This window comes from Podarcis cretensis (genome assembly GCF_951804945.1).
Source record: "Podarcis cretensis genome assembly, chromosome: 8".
NCBI classification, from domain to species: domain Eukaryota; kingdom Metazoa; phylum Chordata; class Lepidosauria; order Squamata; family Lacertidae; genus Podarcis; species Podarcis cretensis.
The window spans coordinates 17,705,371-17,732,874 of NC_137177.1; the positions used below are offsets into that span (position 1 = coordinate 17,705,371).

At 44.2% G+C, this 27,504-nt stretch overlaps 1 protein-coding gene across 2 annotated transcripts; it reads left to right on the plus strand.

The window, feature by feature from the left end:
- Window positions 1-5,241: 5,241 nt before the first annotated feature.
- On the plus strand, window positions 5,242-15,362 carry LOC307221535 (chemerin-like receptor 1). 2 transcript variants are annotated; one of them, XM_079986140.1, is made up of 2 exons: window positions 5,242-5,910; window positions 13,085-15,362. In XM_079986140.1, exons 1-2 carry the CDS (start codon window positions 5,591-5,593, stop codon window positions 14,190-14,192), a joined length of 1,428 nt encoding a protein of 475 aa, XP_079842266.1. In that variant the 5' UTR covers window positions 5,242-5,590; the 3' UTR covers window positions 14,193-15,362. The 2 variants fall into 2 exon arrangements, with proteins under 2 accessions (XP_079842266.1, XP_079842267.1); XM_079986141.1 differs by having other exon boundaries at window positions 5,793-5,951.
- Window positions 15,363-27,504: the final 12,142 nt, after the last annotated feature.

The window sequence follows — 27,504 nt, forward strand, 5'->3', positions numbered from 1 at the left end:
ATTTTATTTTAAACGAGACAGAAAATAAGAAAGGTATTACACTGGGATGGTGCTGTGCAATACAGAATATAAGACATGGAGGGGCTAAGAAGCAATTAGCAGGCATCCCAATATGAATTAATCAATGCAATGCTTTTAGTGGCGTCATCATATATTATAATTATGGCCGACTGACCTAATAATTGTTATAGGGTAGCAGCTTTTGCAGACTTGCAGAGAACGTCAAAATGCCCTTTAAAAAAACAATCATTACATTTATATCCCCGCCCCCCTTTTCTCAACGAGGCAAATTTGGTTTTCCCTCCTCTCCATTCTATCTTCACAACCATGTGAGGCAGGCTAGGCTGAGAGACAGTGACCGTCTGAAAGCCACCCAGTGGGCTTTGGGGCTGAGTGAGGATTTGAACCCTGGTCTCCCAGATCCGAGCCCAGCACTCTAACCACTACTCCACACTGTCTTTGAAGGGTAGCTCTCTTGTCCTTTCCCACCCTCAGCTTTTGCTCTCCTCTGCTCATCTCCCAGCTTCCCCCCTTTCCATTCCTTGAGGTCCCACAACACCCCCAATAAACTGGGTTAGAACAATATTAGTTTGGGATAACTCTCTGTTACCCATCTACCACCCTCTGATTCCCTAGTGAAAATCCATCTGTCTGGGCTTGGGGATGAGAACTCAGTAAGTAACTGGTGGCTTCACTGTTTATCCTAGAGCGCAGGGCTGATTCTGAAAGTCCGGGAACTTCCTTGGGCACAGCAAATTGCGGGAGGTTATATATATATCTGGGCTTTATTTTCTTAATGATGGATTTCCCCCCACTTAAACAAAACAAAACAAAAAACCAGCAACCCCACAACTGATCGTAATGCCTGAGCCATTCTGGCCACGGAGCCTCAAATGGGTGTTGCTTGCCACTTTGCCCATGGGAAGCCTGGCTTTGTCACAGCTGTGGCTTGTGGTCAGAAATGCTCTGAGATTGCGGCTGCTCTGTTTGCCTTGTTTGTGAGTGGGCCCGTGTCCTGGCAACCAGCCCCAGCTCTAGCCGCCAGGCGCTGCTGTCTTCCTGGGGCTGGGGATAAGAGCCTGCGAATTCTGCATGGCATTTTCGGGAAGCTGATGCTGAAATTACCATTTTGGAAGGTTTTCTCCTCTTTCATTTCATTTTAATGTATAAATTTGAAGGAGGAGAGGACATGTACACCTGTTTCTAGAAAAAGAAATCTTGTGATTTCCCCCCCAAGGGAGCAATCCTAATGATAATGATAATGATAATGATAATGATAATGATAATGACAATGATAATAATAATAATAATAATAATAATAATAATACTTATACCCCACCTATCTGGCTGGGCCTCCCCAGCCACTCTGGGCAGTTCCCAACAGAATATTAAAAGCACAATGAAACATCAAACATTAAAAAGTTCCCTAAACAGGGCTGCCTTCAGGTGTCTTCTAAAAGTCAGATACAGTGGTACCTCGGGTTACAGACGCTTCAGGTTACAGACTCTGCTAACCCAGAAATAGTAACTCGGGTTAAGAACTTTGCTTCAGGCTGAGAACAGAAATCGCGGCGCAGCGGCACGGCGGCAGCAGGAGGCCCCATTAGCTAAAGTGGTACCTCAGGTTAAGAACAGTTTCAGGTTAAGAACGGACTGCTGGAATGAATAAAGTTCTTAACCCGAGGTACCACTGTAGTTGTTTATTTCCTTGACATCTGATGGGAGGGCGTTCCACAAGATGGGTGCCACTAGCAAGAAAGCCCTCTGCCTGGTTGCCTGTAACCACACTTCTGACAGTGAGGGTACTGCCAGAAGGCCCTCAGAGCTGGACCTCAGTGTCCGAGCTGAATGATGGGGCTGGAGATGCTCCTTCAGGTATACTGGACCAAGGCCGTTTAGGGCTTTAAAGGTCAACACCAACACTTTGAATTGTGCTCGGAAACATATTGGGAACCAGTGAAGATCTTTTAGGACCAGTGTTATATGGTCCCGGCGGCCACTCCCAGTCACCAGTCTAGCTGCTGCATTCTGGATTAGTTGCAGTTTCCAGGTCACCTTCAACGGTAGCCCCATGTAGAGCGCATTGCAGTAGTAGTCCAAGCGGGAGATAACTGGAGCATGCGCCAATCTTAAAGCAAGATCCACTGGGATGATTGGGGTGAGGATCCCATGGATCTCCAGTACAGCTGGGATCTTCCTGTGCAGCGGGGCTATGCTAGCAGTAATGCCCCACCCTCAGCTTGAATGGAGATGCATCAACATATATTCCCCATCTAAGCTCTGAAAATTGGGTGTTGCAGGGGCATGGCATTTTGGGACCATAGAGGAGGGACTTAGGCTGGATCCTGAACCTATTTAGCTCAGTCACATGACCTGCTAAGCCAGTGAAAAGGTGGTGTAACTCTAACACTATTTTGAAGGCTTGTTTTCCCTCTGCCAGACTTAGGGGGACTCACCCAGCAGTGAATGGATTTTTGATCTGATGTACTTTATGCCTGCTTAACTTACACCAGCTTCTTGTCTATAGGATTGCCTGCTTCATTACAAAAGTAGCTATTGCAGTCGCCCAGGTGTCTCCACTGCAGGTGTTATGCCCATCATTTGGCCACTAGCATAAGCAATTTTGTTTCAGCTGGGAACATACTAGGGATAGGGAATGAATTCAGTTTGGCTTGAATTTTAATGCCCTGCAAAATTCGTACTTTTGTGATGCAGATCTCTAAGCAAGAGAATGTGTATAAGAATGAGCAGGTTAGGGTCAATTGTGCATGGAAATGCATTTATCAGTAAAGGAAACATCCACGAAAGCATTATATTATTGCATTCCATTTGTGAATCACTTCCTATGAAACATCCCGAAGTGATTTAGCTGTAAAAATGACTAGAGTAAAACATGTGTAAAACAATCTCATAATTAAAACAATTAAAACAAATTTATACATCGAAACCATTTCCATTAGGGGAAATAGCTTGCAAAAAAGGTGAACATTAGGAAAAAGTGCATTAAAATGTGCATATTAGGAGGGATTCCATGTTTAGGGAATCTTTTAATGTTTGACAGACTATTGTATTTTAATATTTTGTTGGAAGCTGCCCAGAGTGGCTGGGGAAACCCAGCCAGATGGGTGGGGTATAAATAAATAAATGATTACTACTACTACTACTACTACTACTACTACTACTCCTACTCCTACTCCTACTCATCTGCACTATACATTTAAAGCAGTATCATTCCTCTTTAAACAGTCATGGCTGCATTTAAATACGAAGCTTTGCATTGATATGTTGGTTTTTTAAATGGCAGGTTAATGTAAAAATAGGGTGGAAATTGACACATGCAAAACTGACATGGAAGAGTAATAAGACTGATTATTATTCAACCATCTATTTGCGTTGGGCTGCAAGTAAAATTCCAAACCCCATATTAGAGCAATACTTCTATTAGGCCAGCCAAAATACAGTCAAAAAGATAAGAGTGCAATTTTTGGAGTTCTCCAGGAGAGTTCTGCGTCAGGGGCGAAGGAAAAGATCCAGCTGGCAGGGTAGATTCTGAGCAGCCCCGCCCTCGTGGGTCACCGTGACGTCAGGAGGACCGGCTTCAAAGGAAAGAGTTGGGAGAATATTCCAAGTGTGTTCCCGATTCCTTTCCTTCCTTCCTTTGCAGCCCAGTTTGAACTCATGGAGCTTCAAAGGACGATCCCTGCAGTCCATCCCAATGGGAGCTGCAGTCAAGTGCTGTTCAACTGATTGGCACTGATTGCGTTTCCCACTTTCTACAGGGTCTGGCTGCACTCAGGGGGGTCTTGATTCCAGCAGGGGTTGTAGTTAGCACCAATCAGCTGAGATTACATCTACATCTACATCTACATCTACATCTACATCTACATCTACATCTACATCTACATCTACATCTATACAGTGGTACCTGCTTCAGGTTACAGACTCTGCTAACCTAGAAATAGTACCTCGGGTTAAGAACTTTGCTTCAGGTTGAGAAGGCCCTATTAGCTAAAGTGGTACCTCAGGTTAAGAACAATTTCAGGTTAAGAACAGACTTCCAGAAAGAATTAAGTTCTTAACCCGAGGTACCACTGTATCTATATATCTATCTCACTTTGGGCAGGGATTGGTACATTTGAAGGCTCCCTTTGAGATCAGTTGTGGGTAGTGATAGGCAGGCCTATCAATTTCAGTTTCTCATCCTTCCAATTTTAACTTCATTTCTCCGCATTTTCCCAAATCTGTTGGCGTTTTTAAATACCGGTATATTTTTTAAAAAATAAATATTTGTCAGCATTTTGGTGTGCATTTCCCCTAATGGACACATCTTTGCAAAGCAATGTCCCCTAATACAATGCATCTCTTTGGTCATTTTCACCAATATTTGCATTTTTATGCACTCTTTACCCCAGTATATGCTTCTTCTTCTTCTTTTGCACCTGTTTCCTGGCTGGAGAACTGCATTGCAAAATTCAGAGAAGGGCGACTTCTAAAGGATGTTTGGGTTTGGGCTGGCATTTCAGAAAGTGTGAATTAGGTAGCATTGACTTTAAATGCAAACTGAACTTCACCCCCATTCCTAGGTATGGGGCAGGCGAGTGTCATTTGGGGCAAATGGTCCCGTGGGCCTAATTCAGACTGTGGGTTGGAGGCTCCCCACTGTTGGTCAACAATGGAGGGAAAATAGAGAGAAGAAACAAGGCTGATGATAACTCCTGAGCCTGTAACTGGTAAGTGCCTTCAAGGCAGAATGTGGGAATGGATAGCAGGCATTCTGTTAGGTGATGTGTGGGATCAGTTTGTGCCAGGACCTTCTGGGAAGAAGCATGAGTCATCATCTCTAGAAACCCAAGAACTATCTGTTGCCCTGGTCTACCTCCCTCCTTCGGTGGGACACATACTGAAATATATTTGAAGTCCTGTAGTGATTTCATGCTCTTTATTGCACCTTGTAAAACAGTGATTGAATTGCCCCTCAAACCTCAGGCTTTTATATACATTATTTACACAATGAGTTCCGTCTGATTGGCTGATTCTGCTTCCCCCGTGGAGCCTGATTGGTCTTTTAATGCAGGCCAATCAGTTGTTGCATTCTACGATCCTATCGGCCTAATAAGCTGATTAACTTCCTCCTGGAGCCTGATTGGTCTTTACCTGCAAGCCAATCAGTTGTTGCATTCTAGGATCCAAGTATATAACACGTACCTTTTTTTAAGTTGAAACTAAGCCATGCCGAACTTTGACACAGAGGAAGTCCTAGCATGCACAAGCAAACTCCTTGAGATCAATCCAGTACTTATTAAAATCCATTCAATAACCCTAACACTGCTTTTATTTTTTTTTACTTCTGAAATTTACTCTGTTTTTGCAAGCTGAAGTTGAGAACTGAGCTCTCCCAACCAAACAAATCTGAGTTTTACTCTGGGACCTTTGCCTGAAAGGTGATCGTTTGGGAAGGGATCTTTACGCTAGGTATGGGCTATGACCTCTAGCTCACCTCACCCTCTGGAAGCAATTAACTGGGCTGGATGATTGATATAATACTAGCTCCTGTTCTGGAGTGCTGAGACTTCCCCAATACCAGCGTGGTATGTTTGAGGTGGGCTGTGAGGAACGTCAGTGCTGCGCCGAGCTGTTGTTTAGCCCAGGGGTTAAAGGGTTAAGCCTGCCCCTGCTGCGATCCCAGTGCCAGCTCTCTGCAGGCTGCCAAAGTAATGTGATTGAGCAATGGTTTGCGGGTAATGGACTATCCCTCAAGCCACACGTCCGGACTCTCCATCTCCCTAGGAATGCACACACCCAACCTGTGAGTCTCTCTAGCCTGCAAGGGACCAGAGGCTCTCAGAGAGCTCAGAGACAGACAGAAGGTCCCCGAAGAGTCCCAGAACCAGAGGTACGGAGGCCAGGAAGGTGAGAAAAGCTGAAAGATTTAGGGAGATAAGGGCTCAAAGGTAAGGCTGATATAATTTCCCTTCAGTAGCATCGTTGGTGGGGTGGTATGTAGGGTTTGAACACCCATTCAGGAAGTTTATAGATTGTTATTGCACCTCCTTTGTTTGTTCCTTCCTTCTCATTGCAGCATGCAGTGGTGGGTGGTGTGCATTGGAGAATGGTAGGGCCAGAAACAGAAGCCTAACAGTATGTGGAGCCAGAGCTAATGGCTGGTGGAGCCAATTAATTCTACTTTTCATCTCCATCCTCTTCCAGGCTGAGGTGCAAAACACTGGACAACACTGAGGCTAAGGAGGAGGAAGCTGGCCGGCAATGCCACTCCCTGGATTGGGTGTAGATAAGAAGGCAGGGATGCGGGTGGCACTGTGGTCTAAACCACAGAGCCTAGGGCTTGCCAATCAGAAGGTCAGCGGTTCGAATCCTCATGAGGGGGTGAGCTCCCGTTGCTCGGTCCCTGCTCCTGCCCACCTAGCAGTTTGAAAGCGTGTCAAAGTGCAAGTAGATAAATAGGCGGGAAAGTAAACGGCGTTTCCATGCACTGCTCTGGTTCGCCAGAAGCGGCTTAGTCATGCTGGCCACATGACCCGGAAGCTGTACGCCAGCTCCCTCGGCCAATAAAGCGAGATGAGCGCCACAACCCCAGAGTCGTCCACTACTGGACCTAACGGTCAGGGGTCCCTTTACCTTTACCTTTACCTAAGAAGGCAGGGAAGTGGGTTCTGCCTTGAGAGCAGTCTGTGGTTTGTGGGGGCACTGCAAGTTGGCAGCACACAGCTCTCTTCCTTATTACCTTCACAACAACCCTGCGAGGGAGGTTTGGCAAAAGTGCAAGTTGACCTAGTCAGGGTCCCCCAGTGAGAGTCATGCAATCCTAAACCCAGGTCTTCCTGGCCATAGCCTGAGATTCTAGTGCAGGAGTAGGGAAGCTGTCACCTTTCCTGTGTTATTGGACTCCAATCAGTTGCCACCAGTGTGGTCATGGATGATGGGGGAATGCAGTCCAAAAAGGTCTGGGGGGCGGGGAGAGAACAGCTTCCCCATCTCTGTTCTAGGGGCTGGCACAGTTGCATTTCCCAAGCTCCATCTGTAATAAGTCAGAAGTCTATTATTGATGCCGTTTGCCTGTAATTTTTCTGAATGCAAAATAAATGTAGGTTTGCTTTGTGGAAGCAGAATGCATGCTTTTTTTTTTTTTTAAAAAAAATCTACTCTAAAAATAAAAATATCTGTGGGGGGAAATTAAAGCATAACAGGTGCACTTAGCATTACAGTGGTACCTCGGGCTACATACGCTTCACGTTACAGACTCTGCTAACCCAGAAATAGTACCTCGGGTTAAGAACTTTGCTTCAGGGTGAGAATAGAAATCAGGCTTCCGGGGTGCGGCAGCAGGAGGAGGCCCCATTAGCTAAAGTGGTGCTTCAGGTTAAGAACAGTTTCAGGTTAAGAACGGACCTCCGGAACGAATTAAGTACGTAACCAGAGGTGCCACTGTATTGACATGCCTACCAATTTTGAGTGCCATAATGTAGCACAATCACCATAATCAAATTGTGATTGCCAAACCACTTTGCACGTCCCCCTCATTTTGCCCCATGAGGCTAGTATTGGCTCCTCGTTCCCAGTTTCTTATTCACCCCAGTGCTGCATGAGAGCCTTGAAGTCCCAGAGTCCCTTATTTAAGTTGCTCAGGCTTGGAGTGCCGCAAATCTCTATGTGGGCTGCCCTTGAAGATTACTTGGAAACTACAAGTGGCCCAAAATGCAGTGACTAGCTGCTGTTTCAAAACAGGTGCCTTGGTTGCCAGTTTGCTTCTGGGCCCAATTTAAGGTGCTCACATTCCACTGATCTCAGGAGTTCGAGGGATGATGGCTCACAATGGGGCATTCTTTGCAGCAGCCCCTCTGAACATTCAGCCCTTTTCCACCTCCTTTTTAATGTTGTTGTTTGTTTGTTTTTGCCAAGAGTGTAAAGCTGAATGTATGCAAGTAAAATGTCCATCAGTTATGAGTTACCTGTATTTAAGAATTGTTCCAATCCATTCCGGACCTGATGTGGGTGGCGCTGTGGGTTAAACCACAGAGCCTAGGACTTGCCGATCAGAAGGTCGGCGTTTTGAACCCACAGGACGGGGTGAGCTCCCATTGCTCAGTCCCTGCTCCTGCCAACCTAGCAGTTCAAAAGCACGTCAAAGTGCAAGGAGATAAATAGGTACCACTCCGGCCTGAAGGTAAACGGCGTTTCCGTGTGCTGCTATGGTTCGCCAGAAGCGGCTTAGTCATGCTGGCCACATGACCCGGAAGCTGTACACCGGCTCCCTCCTAACCACCTTAGGTTTTGTGGTGCCTGCCCCCTTTGTAACTCTTCTTAGAAGGCAAACATGTGTGGGGTTTGGCTGAAATTGGAAGAAGTTGGTATTGCAGATTTCATTAAGCCCCCTCCTCCCTCCTCCCCCTCCACAAAAAAACAAGAACAGACCATGGGGTCTCCTCTGATTAGAACTCAGTTGGGGACAACCCAGTACTGTATCTTTCAACCAGAATTGGCCTGGTTTCAACAGAGGACTGTCATTTGTAAATTAGGATATCTGATCATCCTAACTCTGTCTGCCTCTGCTATAATTCTGTGCGTTTTTGTAGGGCAGGGCAGGGCAGGGCAAACCACACCTGCTGGCTTCTTTCTTTTTCTTGATGGTGCAAGCCTGTAGCTATGAGCATTCTTCCAGGGACATAGATGGATAACAGCAGGGGTTGCCAGTACCCTCCAAAGATTCTGGGTTGTGACTCCCATCAGCCCCAACCTGCCCAGCCAATGATCAGGGATGATGGAAGTTGGAGTCTGTGACATCTGCCCTACTCAACCCCAGTATATGGGATAGCTCAGTTGGTATAGCATGAGACTCTTAATCTCAGGGTTATGGGTTCGAGCCCCATGCTGGGCAAAATATTTCTGCATTGCATGGGTTGGACTAGATGTCCCTCGTGGTCCCTTCCAACTCAGCAGTTCTATGATTCTACAGTGGGCACCATGTTTACAACCCTTACATGATCATCTTTGGATGTTGCCCTGCCCTCTTTTCCCTCTCCTCTTTCTCTGACCCACCAGTCCTTCAAACCTTCCAACACCTAGAACTAGGGCATATTTTTGTGTTATTATTATTCTGTTCCTCAGTTGTTGCTTTTGTCTCTAAGCCACTTTGGACAGGCATTTGCCCAGAAAGGCACCCTAAAAATATTTTAAATAAACATATGAATAAAATAAATTTGGAGAGAACCTCGTAAAATGATCACTTGGACTATGCAATCCATAGAACACCCCAACCACAACAGATGCAGTGCAGCTTTGGACTTGGCCAAAGGAAAGTTTCTAATTGCATGGCATCTGGTGCGCTAACAGACCAAAAAAAGAAAGAAAGAAAGAAAGAAAAAGAAATGTGAAGTCCTACAAGACATGTGCAAAACAAATCCTTTTTCTGCGGCTAAAGATGATATTTTGGGGGCTGTGGCTCTGAACCAAGTGTTCCTCTGCTGTTCTTGTCCTTTTTTTTCCAGAGGAAAATCTATGTACATTGAAGTTTTCAGCAAGCCCCGTTGAAACTAGGGGTGGAGGAGAAATTTGATTCAGTTGAAATGTAAAGGTGTACCCACCTAATTAGCACATTCTGAAACAATAAGCGAACTGAAACACAGCCATCCTTTGAAATGTATACTCTTTTCTTTTCTTTTCTGTCAGAAATAGTATTTTTATTTTTCTTCCATAGTGGTAATTTTTCTTCAGTGACAATGTTTATTTTTTGGCCATAAAAATGTTATTTGACAAAACCTTTGAAAAGCAAACCAACAAAACCGGACAACTAAATTTCTTATTACAGTTAAAAAACAGCAACTTCTCCCCAAAATAGTTATTCTCTCATTTCCCTCATTTCCCCTTCTTCTTCTTCTTCTTCTTCTTCTTCTTCTTCTTCTTCTTCCTCTTCCTCTTCCTCTTCCTCTTCCTCTTCCTCTTCCTCTTCTCCTTATTTAAAGGACATTATTGCACCTTATCAGAACTTCACCAAGGTGCCCAGATAATGCACCATCAATATATTCTTCTGTATTTGAAAGCTGCATGTTCATGTAGCCATTGACGGAGGTGAGGTAGCCTTTGTATTCCACCCCCCACTTCAGCTTCACCATCACTGACTTCTCAGTCAGCCCGTTTAAGGAAGGGCTTTGGATTGAGAGCCAGACTTATAGCAACCAGACCAACCTAAGGGTGGCTATGGCAACAAAAAAATTACTCATGGGCAGCACATGTGCCTGCTAAAGCTCTAAAACTGCAGTGCAGTTCTTCAGCCAAGTAATGTCTGCAAAGATGCATATATTGGGGTAAAGTGTACTGCATTATATTGGAGAGGGGGAAATTGCTTTGCAAAAGTTCGTGCATTAGTCAAAATTGCATACAAATAGTACAGTATTAGGAGAAATTCACACTAAAATGTTGGCAAATTTTCCTGAGGGTTCCCCTTCGCCTCGAAAATGGAAATTCGTGAAATGTGGAGAACGAATTTTGGAAACAACAAAAAACCTGAAATTGATCAATTTGCCCAACCTTAGCTGAAATAAATGAATGGGACACAGCTCCTGCACCTTTAAGAGTTGTGCTTACAGAGATACACTTGCTGAAGCTCCCCCATTGACACAAGTATTAAAGGAACAGGAGCCCTGTCCTGTTCTGCCGCTTTGACTGGGGCTGATGGGAGCTGTAAGTCCCACATTACCCCATCCATAGGTTAGAGCAGGGGTCAACAAACTTTTTCAGCAGGGGGGCGGTCCACTCTCCCTCAGACCTTGTGGGGGGGGGCGGACTATATTTTGAGGGGGGGGGAATGAATGAATTCCTATGCCCCACAAATAACCCAGAGATGCAGTTTAAATAAAGGGCACATTCTACTCATGTAAAAATATGCTGATTCCCGGACCGTCAGCGGGCCGGATTTAGAAGGCAATTGGGCCGGATTTGGCCCCCGGGCCTTAGTCTGCCTACCTATGGGTTAGAGGAAGAGTTCAGTCAGAGAACATTGCTTTAGGTGAAAGGAGTGTATCCAATTACAAACAAGCCTTGCTTTCAATCTCATTTCAGTCCCAAGGACTTGTAAGGTTAGGACTCTGGAGAAAAAAATTGCCAGCACCTTTACAAAATTACAGCTCCCTGTGGATCTTTCTCCTGAAAGTGAAACTGTTTCCGGCACAATACCCAGCTTTGTTGGAAAGCGCAAGGCAGATGCTAGGAAGGTGTGCAGCACTCGCAGGTCGCAGAAGTTGGAGAGAAACTTGCTGCTAGTTTAAATCTCTACTTCCACTTAGTGGCTAAACAGTGTATAGCTGCTTGTGGCATTTTTCATCTCCCTTCTCTGGGATCTGCGCCAAATCCTCTAGCTTTTGGATAAATCCCAAACACTGGGAAGAGCAAACAGAAAAAAACAGTTTTGAAAATGTTAAATGTGTTAGGAACCCGTAGCTTTTCCTTGCAGGGCCAAAAACATTTTTTTAGGTGGGCTTTTAAAAAAATGGAAAATGGCACCTGTGGAAAGAGTTTCAAAGCTGCCCCCACCCCCCAGATGCAGGATTTCCATTTTGAGTTTGTAGCTTCTGGGGAAGGGCAAGTGTCCAGCATCAGGATTCTTGGGTACCCAACAAGGCTTACTGTGGTGCCAGTGTGGTGTAGTGGTTAAGAGCAGTAGACTCGTAATTTGGTGAACCCGGTTCGCGTCTCTGCTCCTCCGCATGCAGCTGCTGGATGACCTTGGGCCAGTCACACTTCTTTGAAGTCTCTCAGCCCCACTCACCTCACAGAGTGTTTGTTGTGGGGGAGGAAGGGAAAGGAGATTGTTAGCTGCTTTGAGACTCCTTCGAGTAGTGATAAAGCGGGATATCAAATCCAAACTCTTCTTATACTCGAGGAAGTGGGTTGCTGCCAACACCCAGAGCCCCTAGGACTTGCTCTGCCTTGCTGTGGACACATGTTGACTGTGCCCCTTTTAGCATGGAGCTGTGATAGAAGGGGAAACAGCCTCCCCTAGAGATAGGGCAGACCTCTCCTTTTAGGTTACTCAGTCTCTCGTTTTTCCAATCTTAAATTCAGTTCACCATTCTTCTGCAGCAATTTCTGGATTTTTAAAAAGAATCCTCATGAAAATTCAACAGCGTTTTCATGTGGATTTGTCCTAAACTCACACATTTTGACTAACATGCATGTTTTGGCAAGCAATTTCCTCAACTGTAACACATTTTTGAATGTAATACGAAGCCCGTCATCACCGACAAGTGACCATGGTGATTGTGACTAAATGAGAGTTGTCACCCAACAATATCTGGAGGGCACACTGCTGGCTGCTGGTGGTGTATCATGTTGAGAACCACAAATTAGGTAAAACTGAACGCCTCTCTTCCTTTTTAGCTTTCACTTGCTTTGCCTAAAAGGAGATGTGAAATAAATGGGCAGTAGTAATGAAATGGGCAGGTCCAGCATCTTGCCGCCAACAAATATGTAGAACTGTCCCTTCTCTGAGGCTGCCTTTTGTAAAAAAAGAAAGAAGCAGAAGCAGATAAAAACCCATTGTGGACCAATTGCACATGGCTGTTGTATGCAGTTTCTGTCCTTATTTTCAACCCCTGTTCAGAAGTTAGTTAATAAAGCAGTGTGCATATCCTACAGGATTCTGGGCAAATGTGGACATGGTCTAATGCTTGATTGAATAATTGGCTTCTTGAGGATGCCAGTAGGCTTTTTAAAAGCAACCCCCAAGTTGCCAGTCCTCTTGGCTGCTGAAAAAGTCTAGAAATATGGTGGCAGTCCATAGCAGTGGCTCAGAAAATGGTTTTCTGGGGAAAACAAATATGCCAACATGAGTCATCAATGACTTAACAGGGTGGGGTGAAAGGATTTTCCTTGTGAAATTTTCTGGAAGTGATTGTCGATCATCATAAACAACCCAGTCAGCAGCTAGCATTTACAAGCCTGAGTAAATCATTTCAGGTCAAGAGTGTGGAATCTGTGCCTGGCCATTGTTTTTTTAACCCAACTCATTCAACAATCAGTATGTGTATAATCTTACTCCATGACTTTCAAACCATAGTTCCTTTTCCCACAGGTCACCCTTCACCTCAATTTCGCTCAAGATCTCTTTCTCCAAAATGGCCGACAATGCCACCTCACAAGAAAGCCTTTATGGAGACTATGAGGACTATCCTGACTTTGACGACAACAGCAGCCTCCGCGACTCCATGCATCTGCTCTCCATGGTGCTCTACAGCGTGGCCTTCCTGCTGGGGGTGATAGGGAACGGTCTGGTTATCTTCGTCACTGGTTTTCGCATGAAGAGGACTGTCAACACTGTCTGGTTCCTCAACTTGGCCTTGGCCGACTTTGTCTTCACTTTCTTCCTCCCGCTGAGTGTGGCCTACATAGCCCTCGGCTTCCATTGGCCTTTTGGGAAGGCTCTGTGCAAGCTCAACACCACCGTGGCCTTCCTCAACATGTTTGCCAGCGTCTTCCTACTCACTGTCATCAGCATGGACCGCTGCGTCTCTGTGGCTTGTCCCGTCTGGGCCCAGAACTACCGCACGCCCCGGCTGGCTTCCATGGTGGCGTTGGGCATCTGGTTAGCAGCCATGGCTCTCAGCTCCCCATACTTTTTCTTCCGGGACACCGGGAGCTCTTCCGGCGAGGAGAATACCACCCACTGCTACAACAACTTTGCCTTGTCGGATGACCTGGACTCGGAGGAGGTTGCCAAGCTGGGAGAGGATCGTCACCGAGCCATGGTGATGACCCGCTTCGTGGTTGGGTTCCTGGTGCCGTTCACCATCATCTTGTTCTGTTACGGCATCATCACGGCCAGGCTGAAGGGCAGCCGCCTCACACGCTCAGGCAGACCCTTTAAGATCATGGTGGCAGTTGTCTTGGCCTTCTTCATTTGCTGGTTCCCCTATCACGTCTTCTCCTTCCTGGAGATGTCGGTCACCACAGTAACGCCCTGGCTGCAGACCGTTCTGGTGGTGGGGGTACCTTTGGCCTCAGGTCTGGCCTACGTCAACAGCTGCCTGAACCCTTTCCTGTATGTCTTCGTAGGGCACGACTTCAGGGAGAAGCTGAGGACGTCTGTCCTTGCAGCGTTTGAGAATGCTTTCAGCGAGACCTCAGCGCAGGTGTTAACCAAGAGCAAATCCAGTTTGGAGATAGAGTGTCACCTTGTCTAGAGCAGAAGGGGGAAACTGTAGGTCAGGTTTCACAAACTTGTGTCTCCAGCTGTTGTTGGGCTACAGTTCCCATGATCCCTACCCACTGGTCCGGCTAGCTAGGGATGATGGGAGTTGTAGTCCAACAGCAGCTGGAGACACAAGTTTGCGAAACCCTGCTTTAGTCTTTTCTCCGCCCTGATCCCTGAGTCTTCCCTCCCCACCCCACATTCACAGCCAAGTACAAAACAGAGGTTTTGGGATGGCGGGTTGGGAATAACCTGAAGCAAAATGGTGGCTCGGCACTTGGAGGCAACCAAGGTCTATGCTGTTTTGTAAGTTGTACGCTGGGATGGCCTGCATATCCAAGTACAAATCTTACCTTTAAGATATGTGAAGCCAATATTATTTACTCTAGAACTATCCTGCAGAGTGTAGTATTGCAGAAACACAGAATTTAGGCAGCTGGTAAAAGGGACAGTCTTAATTATCTAGTTACAGTTGGAGATTTCTTGTGCTTGTTTGCTGGCTCTATGGAAACCCCAGAGCAGCCTTTCTCAACCTGTGGGTCCCTAGATATTGTTGAACTACAACTCCCAACACCCCTAGCTAGCAAGGCCAGAGCTCAGGGATGATGGGAGTTGTAGTCCAACGACATCTGGGGACCCACAGGTTGAGAACCCCTGCCCCAGAGGGACAAACCAAGACCCCACCCATCTGCATTATACCTTTAAGGCAGTACCATGCCACTTTAAACAGTCAAAGAATCATGGCTTCCCCCAAAGAATCCTGGGAACTGTAGTTTGTTAAGGGTGCTGAGAGTTGGCAGTTCACCCCTATTCCCCCTACAGAGCTACAATTCCCAGAGTGGTTTAACAACCAAAACCGTTTCCCAGGGGCCTCTGGGAATTGTAACTCAGTGAGGGGAGTAAGGGGTCTCCTAAAACTCTCAGCACCCTGAAAGACTACACTTCCCAGTATTTTTTGGGGGAAGCCATGACTGTTTAAAGTGGCATGATCCTGCTTTAAAGCTATGGTGCATTTGAATCCCAAGTTTGTACATTTTAAAGGCTTATTTTTTACTGTTCTATGTACTGTACGTTTCTGTTTCTGTACTGGTAACTTTATGAGTATTAATGCCTAGAATGTGTGTAACATTATATATATATATAAAATTATCCATAGTAGTTAGTATATGTGAGAAGTGTTTGTGTTTTTTACTGAAACTCCCAACCTCATCGAGATCAAGGAGCGAGATGACGATCAGAAAAAAATCCATGCAGATAAGATTGTCCGAATTTTTATCCAGACCAGACCCTGCCATCTTCATCAGAGGCCTTCTCTGTAGAACCCACCTGAGGAAGGTGCAGAAGGTGAATGAAAATAGGTCTTTTCAGTGGTGGCTCCGCTGTCTGTTGAATGCTCTCCCCCAAGGAGACACACCTGGCACCTTTTTATTCACTCAGGCCCTTGGTAATCGCATTAGCTTTTTACGTTGCTGCTCACCTTTTAGCGAAGTGGATAAGACTTGCACTTACTAATATGTTATTGGATCAGTATATTTTGTATTCAATGTTCTGGTTTTGAATTGCTTTTATTTGTTGCATTTCATATTGTCGCTTCGAGACTTTCAAGTCACTTTGGGACTTTTCCTTCTGTATAAAGCAGCAGGCGAATGCAATAAACGATGACAGTATCAACCTCTCACCCACTGTACAAGAAAGGAGATTCCAACTAAACATTAGGAAGAACTTTCTGATGGTAAGAGCTATTGGACAGTGGGAAGGACTCCCTTGGAAGGTGGCGGACTCTCATTCCTTAGAGCTTTTAAAGCAGAGGTTGGATGGCTGTCTGTCATGGATTCTTTAGCTGTGATTCCTGCATTGCAAGCGGTTTGGACTTAGATAACCCTTGGAGTCTCTTACAACTGCACAGTTCTGTGACTGTACCTTTAAAGCATATTCAAAACACATCCTTCCCTGCACAGACTTCTGGGCACTGTAGTTTACTCCCCACTGAGTTACCATTCCCAGCAACTCTTACTAACTATGAGGCATCTAATCATAGCCTGCATTTTTATTAAGGCTTGATCAGGGCCTGTATTTTAAAATGAGCTTAAAGATTTTCAAATGTTCATGCCAGGCAGAAGACCAGCTGCCTAAGAACCTTGGCAATGTTTTTCCTCCTAGACAAGGGGGCCCCCTGATTTATAGCAGAAAACAATTCTCAAAGTCAAAAAGGGAATTACAGGCTGAGAGCGAGGACACTGACCCTACATATTACAGAAGATAAAAAAAGAGATAAACATAATTAAGAGTGGGTAAATAGTAAAATAAAACCATGTGCCTCCCATTAAACTTGAGCCATATTTTCCTAAGGTTGAAAGGTCAAGAGCAGTGAAAAAGGCAACTGGCTGGCAGAAAGGAAGAGAGTATTTTGGGAAGTCTTTTTCTAAAGTTGTTTCTTTCTTAAACTGAGATCCTTTTAAGATTTCTTTTCCTTTTAAAAGGTTATTTATGTTATGTATTAAATATATTGGCTTAAATGTAATTATGCAAAGGAATTAGAAACTAAGAAATGTTAAATCCTTATGCTAGATTCTTATTTCATATAGTTGGAAGAGATCACAGGGGCCATCAGCCACCAGCCTAGCCCCCCTGCCAAGCAGGAAACATCATTAGAGCACATATGGTTGTCAGGCCTTTGTTTTAAAGACCTCCAAAGGAAGGAGATCTTTCAATGATGATCCTTGACATCTGTTTAAGATAAAAATTTAAGATTAAACCATTTGTTATGGAGGGCAATAGGGCGAGGTGAGCTGGTAATTAAGGTTCCTTGTTGAGACACATGTAAGATATATTACTACTTATTTGTCATTTATAGATAGAAGAATATATAGCTTTTTGATTCCCATAAAAGGGCAAGAGGAAATGGGTGTATCTTTTGTGATTGGTTCTAGCAAACAGCCAATAGGAATTTTAACCAGGCTGATTGGACAGAGGCAGCCACAGGAGGAGCAAGGGGGCTGGATTAAGGAAATATAAGTGCTGGCCAGAATGGCAGGAGGCCAGGCCAGAGCTTGGTAACCATATACCACTGTGCCTCTCATTTATTTGTCTGACAAATAAATTATTATTTTAATTTCTCTATTGCTGCGTTGAATATTTCATTCCAGCTAAGCGTTAACCACAAGCAGGGTGCTACAACTACAGTGCCCAGAATTCTTTGAGGAGAAAGAATGTTCTCTGAATGTGCTTTAATTCTATATTGTGTACACAGCTGTAATCTGCAAAGCCGTTAAAAGCTGACTAACAGTTCTCTAAACTGTTGGTGGCCTGAATGAGGAGGAATTGAACACTAAACTGCTGCGTCTCATGGTGGCAAATTCCATTACACACTTGTGTGAAGAAAGACTTCATTTCCCCTCCTTGATCTGCGTCTACCGTTGCCCAATTTTGCAGTGTTTCCTGTCATTTCTTGTGGCCTCTCAGCCTAAACAGCAAAACCAAACTTCTCCCTTGTCACGAAGTTGGAATTTGCCTTTTGCATTCAGGGAGATGCAAATGTTCTTTTGCCGAGATACCTTCCTGTTATCTGCTGTTTTATTTCTTGCTGTTCTAACAAAAGGCAATAATTCAAAGCCTTATTTGATAATGTTATACAGCCATGGTTTACCCCAAAGAATCATGGGAACTGTAGTTTTTAAAAGGGTGCTGAGGGGTGAGAGGAGATCCTTGACAAACTACAGTTCCCAGGATTCTTCACTGACAGTGGTGTAAGAGTGCTTTAAATGTATGGGATTGTATTCGGTGTTAGCTATTATTGGAATTAATGGGTCTTCTGTGAGCAGAACTAGGATGTGACCCTACTGGCATTTTTTAAAAAATTCCTTTAAACATAGTTGTGTGTTTCAAATGCAATGCAGGAAACACATTACGTCTTGGCTTTTGTGGGAAGAATTTTTGCAGGGTCCCCACCAGGTCTGTTGGAAGACCAGCTCTGTCAGGTACCTTTTATCATATGTGGTAGACATGTAAGGTAAGAAACAAATTCTGGGAAATGATATATAATGAAATGAAAGAAAAAGTTTCAAATAACCTCCATAAAGAAACCAGAAGCTTTTCTATTAGTAACTGTAAGTACATAGATTCCAAAGGAGCAGAAAAGACTTTTCATGTATGCAACGACAGCCACACGGATGCTACTAGCTCAGAGATGGAAAGAAGATAAAGTCCCTACCAGAGAAGAATGGCAAACTAAGCTTTTGGACTATGCCAAAAAGGCAAAACTGACCGGAAGGCTCAGGAACCAAGAAGACAGAACTTTTAAGAAAGAGTGGGAAAGATTTATAATGTACAGTCATACATCTTGTTACATTCGGTTCAGGTTACGTTTTTTCAGGATACGTCCCGCGGCAACCCGGAAATAACGGAATGGGTTTCACCACTTGCGCATGCACAGACGCTCAAAATGACGTCACACGCATGCACAGAAGCGGTGAATCACGACCTGCGTGTGCGCAAACGCGCATGCGCAAACACACAGGCGCGGGTTGCATTCTGCTCATGTTGCGAACGGGGCTCCGGAATGGATCCCGTTCGCAACCAGAGGTACCACTGTATTAAAGAGACCACTGTAAGCAAATGAAAACATTAGCAGGATTTTAACAACACTTCTAATTTAACAAATACAGTGGTACCTTGGTTAAGTACTTAATTTGTTCCGGAGGTCCGTTCTTAACCTGAAACTGTTCTTAACCTGAAGCACCACTTTAGCTAATGGGGCCTCCCACTGTTGCCATGCCGCCAGAGCACTATTTCTGTTCTCATCCTGAAGCTAAGTTCTTAACCCGAGGTACTATTTCTGGGTTAGCGGAGTCTGTAACCTGAAGCGTATGTAACCCAAGGTACCACTGTACGTCGGATAATATGGAGAGACTTAAAATGTGGATGATGAAATAAGATGCAATGGAAAAAGATGACAATAGGACCCATGGAAAGGATGGAGGGAAGTCTTGAGATTCAGAGGAAACTCTAAATTTGAGTATGTATTTGATACTGTTATAATTTTACACTTCTAAAATCAAATAAAAATTACTTACAAAAAAAAAAGGAAGACCAGCTCTGTCGAACCTGATCTTTGTCCACTGGGCTATAGCAGAACAAGGGAAGCAGGACCACTCCCTTGACCCTGCCAAGAGACCACTGGCTTCTAGCCACTTCATGAACTGCTTCCATTCTTAAAGGTAAAGGTAAAGGTACCCCTGCCCGTACGGGCCAGTCTTGACAGACTCTGGGGTTGTGTGCCCATCTCACTTAAGAGGCCAGGGGCCAGCGCTGTCCGGAGACACTTCCGGGTCACGTGGCCAGCGTGACATCGCTGCTCTGGCGAGCCAGAGCCGCACACGGAAACGCCGTTTACCTTCCCGCTGGTAAGCGGTCCCTATTTATCTACTTGCACCCGGAGGTGCTTTCGAACTGCTAGGTTGGCAGGCGCTGGGACCAAGCAGCGGGAGCGCACCCCGCCGCAGGGATTCGAACCGCCGACCTTTCGATCGGCAAGCCCTAGGCGCTGAGGCTTTAACCCACAGCGCCACCTGCGTCCCCTGCTTCCATTCTTAAGAGGTCATTATAAAGAACTTTGTAGCTGCACACGCCCCATGCATTTAAAACACACGACTTCCCCCAAAGAACCCTGGGAACTGCTGTTTACCCCACAGAACTACCGTGTCAAGTTCAAGGTGTTAGTATATAAAGCCCTTAACAGCTTAGGACCATTTTACCTACAAAATCACCTTTCCTCACATGTTCCCTCTCAACCACTTTGATCAATGGAATTACATGGGGGCAGTGGCGTAGCGTGGTGGGTACAAGGGGGGCCTGCCGCACCGGGCGCAACATCTGGGGTTAGGGCAAATCCACGGGTTAGGGGGCGCAAAACCACGGGTTAGGGGGCGGAAATCCACGGGTTAGGGGGCGCAAATTACTTGCCTTGCCCCGGGTGCTGACAACCCACGCTACGCCACTGCATGGGGGCACATAATACCTGTTCTGTATTTGTGACAACTTGATCGTTTAGTGTTGGCAGCAACTTTGGAACTCACTGCTTATTGGTACCATGCAGGTGCCTTCACTGTATTCTTTTTGGCGCCTGATAAAAAATATTATTGCATAGGCGAGCCGACCTGGATGCTTGGAAAGTTGGTGTGAATTTTAACCTGTTTTATCATTTCAGCTTTTTCTATGCAGCAGTGTATATTTTTTATGAAATAAACAGAGCTACAATTCCCAGCACCTGTGATAATAATAATAATAATAATAATAATAATAATAATAATATATTTATACCCAATCAATCTGGCTGGGTTTCCCCAGCCACTCTGGGTGGCTACCAACAAAATATTAAAAATGTGATAAAACATCAAACATTAAAAACTTCCCAATACAGGGCTGCCTTCAGATGTCTTCTAAAAGTCAGATAGTTGTTGATTTCCTTGACATCTGATGGGAGGGTGTTCCACAGAGCGGGTGCCACCACCAAGAAGACCCTCTGCCTGGTTCCCTGTAATCTCACTTCTCGCAGTGAGGGAACCACCAGAAGTCCCTCAGAGTTGGACCTCAGTGTCTGGGCTGAACGATGGGGGTGGAGACGCTCCTTCACGTATACCTGTAAGAAGCTACAGTTCCCAGGAGTCTTTGGGGGTAGTGATGTGCTTTAAATGTGTACACAGTTTTCTCCCTGCTCCCTCCTATTCCCTTTCTATTTGCTTAGCCTGTCTTTTTGATTGTCATCCTGAAGGCAGAGACTGTCTTACTTATTGATCTTGGCAAAACACCCTGAGAGTCTTTTACAGATGAAGAGCGGGGGGGGGGGGGGGAACGAGAGATAAAATAAATGACCTAGCACTTTCAGGCAAGGCTTTGCTGCTCTCTCATCTCTCTCTGTATTGTATGGCTTCAAAAGGGTGGGGAAATCAATGATTTGGCCATTTCTCTCCAAAACAAGCTGATGAAGTATAAACCCGGTGCCATTTTGCACAGCAAGGGTGGGCAAACTCAGACTTCTGTGACCCACTCCCCCCCCCCCACTACTAGACCCCTAGGATCTATCAAGCCAGGTGTATGAGATGCACATTCAAAGGCAGAAAAAGGGAATTAGGGGTTTCTTTTTGAGTTCCAGAACTGAATGAAGCTCACAGTCCTTTCACACACAAAACCCCTCCCCTCATTGCTTTCTACATTTCCACAGTATAATATTCTTATCTTATTAGTGTTATCGTTGATTTGTTAATCGCCTTCTAAACCACCGCCTCGGGGCGATTTACGCAGGAGATCATTTAAAGCAGTTTAAAACACACAAAAACAACTGGCACATTTAAAACTAAATTAAAAACCCCAACAAACGGACACTCGTGGTAAGGGTCCATTTACCCAGCTGGGAAAGCCTGTCGGAACAAAAACTGTCTTCAGTTGTTTCTGGAAAGTACAGATAGTGGACCCTTGTCATACTGTATCTCAACAGGAGTGCTATTTTACAAAACAGGGGCAGCCACACTAAAGGTCTCGCTCCAAGTTTCTGTGAGGTAATTCAAGGCAGAAGGAAGTTAGAAGGACACCTGCATGATTCACCACCCAGGCGGGGAAAGTAAAATACTGAAAGTGGGAGCTGGCCGTGGGGGACTTTGGGTGGCCAAATTTCAATGGCGCCTTGTGCTACACTAGAATTCGGCACCCTCTGCCTCTCACACTCCATTCTACAGCATTGTTTTGGTGCCCCCTACAGCACAGCACCAAATAAGTGCAGCTGCCCTGGTTGTGCTTCCCTAAAGCCATGTCTGGACAGGCAAATATATCACGGTCTCTCTCACACACACTCTCACAAATGAGAAGAAACATGTTTGTACATTTTGCCCTAGGGTCTACATATGCCAGAAACTTACATGTCTTTAAAAAAATGGAAGCTAGGGATCTGGAGATGACGGTTCATCAAAGGGTTCGTACCCTTCCTCATCCACCCCCCCCCATGTGTGGGAATATTGAGGGTGGCAGGAGAGGATATATTATTAATACCCTTCCTAGCTAGTAAGTTTCTTTACTTAGCAGAGTGCATTGTCCCTTTCCACAGCAGAAAACAGGTTGCGAACTCATGCTTTAGTTTGTTCAGCAATGCTTCCCCAATGCTAACACATTACCAATGTGTGGACAGGCCATAGCACAACAAAAAGTGGAACAAAACGAAAAGCAGGACATCTGTGGTATAAAAAGTTATGGGATTTCAGCAGGAGGTTATGGGGTATTTTTTTATATATAAAAAAGTTATATGCTGCTATTCATCTAAAAAAAATTCAGAGCGGTTTACAACAGTACATACAGCATATTTGAATTATGGTGCTGGAGGAGACTCTTGAGAGTCCCATGGACTGCAAGAAGATCAAACCTATCCATTCTTAAGGAAATCAGCCCTAAGCGCTCACTGGAAGGACAGATCCTGAAGCTGAGGCTCCAATACTTTGGCCACCTCATGAGAAGAGAAGACTCCCTGGAAAAGACCCTGATGTTGGGAAAGATGGAGGGCACAAGGAGAAGGGGACGACAGAGGACGAGATGGTTGGACAGTGTTCTCGAAGCTACCAACATGAGTTTGTCCAAACTTCGGGAAGCAGTGGAAGACAGGAGTGCCTGACGTGCTCTGGTCCATGGGGTCACAAAGAGTCGGACGCGACTAAACGACTAAACAACAACAACAACATACAGCATATTAAACCACACACATAAGAAAGCATATGAAAGCTTCAAAAATTGGAAATCAGCTAGCTATTGCAGAAAGATGTGTTCTTAATTGCCTGCATGAGCCTGACAGAAGAGAAGAGTTTTCAGCAGGAGCTAAAAACTTGAAACAGAAGGTGCCTGCTGAATCTCTGTTGGCAGAGTATTCCAGACGACTGGGGCAATGATATTAAAGGTTCAGTTTCTTGCTGCTGTAAAATGAGCGGCACAAACTTGGGAGCGACTAGTGATGCTCCTGTAGATGATCTCAGCAACTAAGCTGGGATATATCCGCTGAATATGACTGCCCAAGCAGTCAGGAATCTACCAGATTCCCTCAGCCTCTGGGGCAGATTGATATGCACTGCCCATCCCTGTTGCACAATATGAGATATAGGGGAAAGTCAGTTTGCATGTGGCAGTGATATCATTGTTGTAAGACAGCCTTATAAAACGGATTGCAACATTTTTATTATTTATTTTTGCCTGTTGTTTCTTCAGCTCTTCCCCATGCAACGCTTTCTGTAAATTTCCCTACTTTTCCTGCTGACATCGGCAAGACCAGCCTTGGTGGACAATTGACATCACTTTCACTTCCCTGAATGACAACCCTCTCCAGCAAGGAAGGCTAACCTCAGGGAGAAATGTGGCCCTGCAGCCTTCTCTGCCTGGCCCTTGGGGTTTTCTCTAAGGCACACCCGCTTTCCCCAAACCAGACCCTTTCGCAGCAGAGCTCTGCATCCTCCTTGAACTTTTTTGCCTGGCTGGAATGAATCCTTGAACTCTGATGGATGCCTCTTGCTTGTGTGGCTAGAGGACACAGTGAGAGAACTATGAGTGTGTCAAAACAAGCCTACTGTGCAAAAATTGAATTCACATTGGGAGGTCTACCCATGTTCGCCACTAGGCGCAACCACTACTGGCAATGTGCCAGCCCTCCCTCACCAAAACAAAAATGGCTCAGAAGAAAGAGTAGCCCTCAGCGTAAAAAGGTCCCCCCGACCATATGAATGAGATCACCCTGCCTGTGCCAAAGAATGGGAGCCATTAGTGGACTGTCTACCGAATTATCATTCTTATGTGAAATCACGTCCAGGATTTGAGATATGAACACTGGAAGAAAGTAGAGAGTGGACTTTGCAGGGCTTAGAAAATAAATGTGGATGTATTTTAATGCAGCTATTAATGAGGGATAATAATAAGAGAAAAACATCAGGGACAGAGGGTCAGGAAGTCAAGAAGAAAATGTGTATAAAAAAACCCAATATATGCGATTGGAGTTATGCAATCCTATGGAAGATTTAATTATTTAAAAAAAGCAAATGGTAAACTCAGGGGTTAGGTTGGGCAGGAAAACTACTGAAGTACAAGGGGGAGGTATCATCATGTGGGGAGAATCACAAGGTTGGCAGAAGTTTTTCTTTTCTTTCTTAGGAAAAGAAGAAGAAAAAGCCAAGTCCCTTTCCCGAAACAGCCACAGAAGGCTGAGCGTGCTTCGTGGCCACGGAACGCCGAGTGAGGGAAGGGGATGGGATGGAATGGAGTAATCTGAGGATGAGGCATCTAATCATAAGCCTGCATTTTTATCAAAGCTTATATTTTTGATTAAGGCCTGTATTTTAAAATGAGCTTAAAGATTTTCAAATGTTCATGCCAGGCAGAAGACCAGCTGCCTAAGAACCTTGGCAAGATGTTTATTCTCCTGGACAAGGGGGCCCCCTGATTTATAGCAGAAAACAATTCTCAAAGTCGTAAAAAGGGAATTACAGGCTGACAGCCAAGGTTACACTGACCCTACATATTACAGAAGATAAAAAAAGAGATAAACATAATTAAGAGTTGATAAATAGTAAAATAAAACCATGTGCCTCCCATTAAACTTGAGCCATATTTTCCTAAGGTTGAAAGGTCAAGAGCAGTGAAAAAGGCAACTGGCTTGGCTGGAGAAGATAGGTTTCTTCCTATCTTATTTTGAGTCTGGAAACTGTTCCTTCCTTTTTTACTTTGAAAAGGTTTATTCTTCTAAAAAGCTATCTATGTTATGTATTAAATATATTGGCTTAAATGTAATTATGCAAAGGAATTAGAAGCTAAGAAATGTTAAATCCTTATGCTAGATTCTTATTTCATATAGTTGGAAGAGATCACAGGGGCCATCAGCCATCAGCCCAGCCCCCCCCTGCCAAGCAGGAAACATCATTAGAGCACACATATGGTTGTCAGGCCTTTGTTTAAAGACCTCCAAGAGAAGGAGATCTTTCAATGATGATGTGAACTCAAGATCCTTGACATCTGTTTAAGATAAAAATTTAAGATTAAACCATCTGTTTTGGAGGGCAATAGGGCGAGGTGAGCTGGTAATTAAGGTTCCTTGTTGAGACACATGTAAGATATATTACTACTTATTTGTCATTTATAGATAGAAGAATATATAGCTTTTTGTTTCCCATGGCTGGCAAGAACGATGCACCGGAGCACTTGGTTCTGTGACATTTTGTCGCATGTCTTCTTTCTTTTTAATAGCTTCTCAAGCTAGGGGCTGATCTCATTCTCTCTGTGTGTGCCATGCATATTGACGGAGCCACTGGAATTAAGAAATACCACGGGCTGTCCATCACCTTTGTTTGCCATTCTTCCAGAGTAGGTAGTTCTTGCATCTTCCAATACTTCGCCAGTAAAATTCTTGCTGCTGTGGTGGCATACATAAAAAAAATCCTATCCTTCTTTAACACCAATTGGCCAACCATGCCCAAGAGAAAAGCCTCTGGTTTCTTAGGGAAAGTCCACTTAAGGACCTTCTTGATTTCGTTATAGATCATTTCCCAGAAAGCTTTAATCTTTGGGCAGGTCCACCAAAGGTGGTAAAAAGTGCCTTCAGTCTCATTACATTTCCAACACTTATTATTAGGCAGATGATAAATTTTTGCAAGCTTGACTGGGGTCATGTACCACCGATAGATCATCTTCATAATGTTTTCTTTTAAAGCATTACATGCTGTAAATTTAATACCGGTAGTCCATAACTGTTCCCAGTCAGCAAACATAATATCATGGCTGATGTCTTGTGCCCATTTAATCATAGCTGATTTCACCGTTTCATCTTGTGTATTCCATTTCAACAGCAAGTTATACATTCTTGATAAGTTCTTAGTATTGGGTTCTAACAATTCTGTTTCTAGTTTTGACCTCTCTTTCTGGAATCCTATTTTCCTGTCCTGTTTGAATGTCTCATTTATCTGATGATAATGCAACCAATCTCGAACTTTGGGCTTTAATTTCTCGTAACTCTGAAGTTTAACCCTTTCACCATCATATTCTAAAATTTCATAATATTTTGGCCATTTAGAGTCCATATTAAGTTTTTTTACTTCCCTAGCTTCCATTGGTGACACCCACCTGGGGGTTTTACTTTCCAACAAATCTTTGTATCGAATCCAAACATTGTACAATGCTTTCCTTACAATATGGTTTCTAAAGCCTTTATAAACCTTTGCCTTGTCGTACCATAAATATGCATGCCAACCAAAACTATTGTCATACCCTTCCAGATCCAAAATGTCTGTGTTCTCAAGAAGTAGCCAGTGTTTCAACCAGCAAAAAGCTGCCGATTCATAATAAAGTCTTAAGTCCGGCAGGGCAAACCCCCCTCTATCTTTTGCATCAGTTAGAATCTTAAATTTAATTCTGGGCTTTTTGCCCTGCCAGACAAATTTTGATATGTCTTTCTGCCACTTCTTGAAACAGTCCATCTTGTCCAAAATCTGCAACGTCTGAAATAAAAATAGCATTCTAGGCAGTACATTCATCTTAATAGTAGCAATTCGGCCTAACAAGGAGAGTTTCAACCTTGACCATATTTCCAGATCTTTCTTTACTTCTAACCAACATTTTTCATAATTATCCTTAAATAAGTTCACATTCTTAGACGTTAAGTTTATCCCCAGGTATTTCACCTTTTTCGTTATTTCCAAGCCTGTTTCATTCTGAAATCTCTCTCTTTCTTCCATTGTTAAATTTTTCTCCAACACTTTCGTTTTTTGTTTGTGATGGACTTTATGGGACTGGCTGAGATGACGGGCAGAATCCGTGACCAGGGGAAGGAGACAGTGGAAGAGGACTGGAAGAAATTTAAAATATACCTTAAAAACTATTGTAAAATTGAGGAATGCTAAGATGTCATGGGGTAAGAAGCAGAGAATTGCAGCTGTAACTAAAAAACTAAAGGAAATTTAATGAAAGGGAATTGGATAATTGACTAAAGGGTTGCTAAAGAATTATTAAACAAGGATGCAGGGATGGGGAGGTATGGGGAAGTCAAAAGAAAGAAGGGTATGAAAATATAATTTTGAAGTTATATTGGTTTAAATGTTTTGTATGTTTTTGTTTGTGTTTTGAATTTTTTGTTTTTTGTTTTGTTATGTGTTTGAAAAACGAATAAAAATTATCTTAAAAAAAAAAAAGAAAGAAATACCACGGGCTGGCAGGGGGTGGCTACAGTTTCAAGCAAGGGGCATTCACAGCCCTATCTGAATGTGCTAAGACCTTCTGTATGCATACCTCCTGCTTTA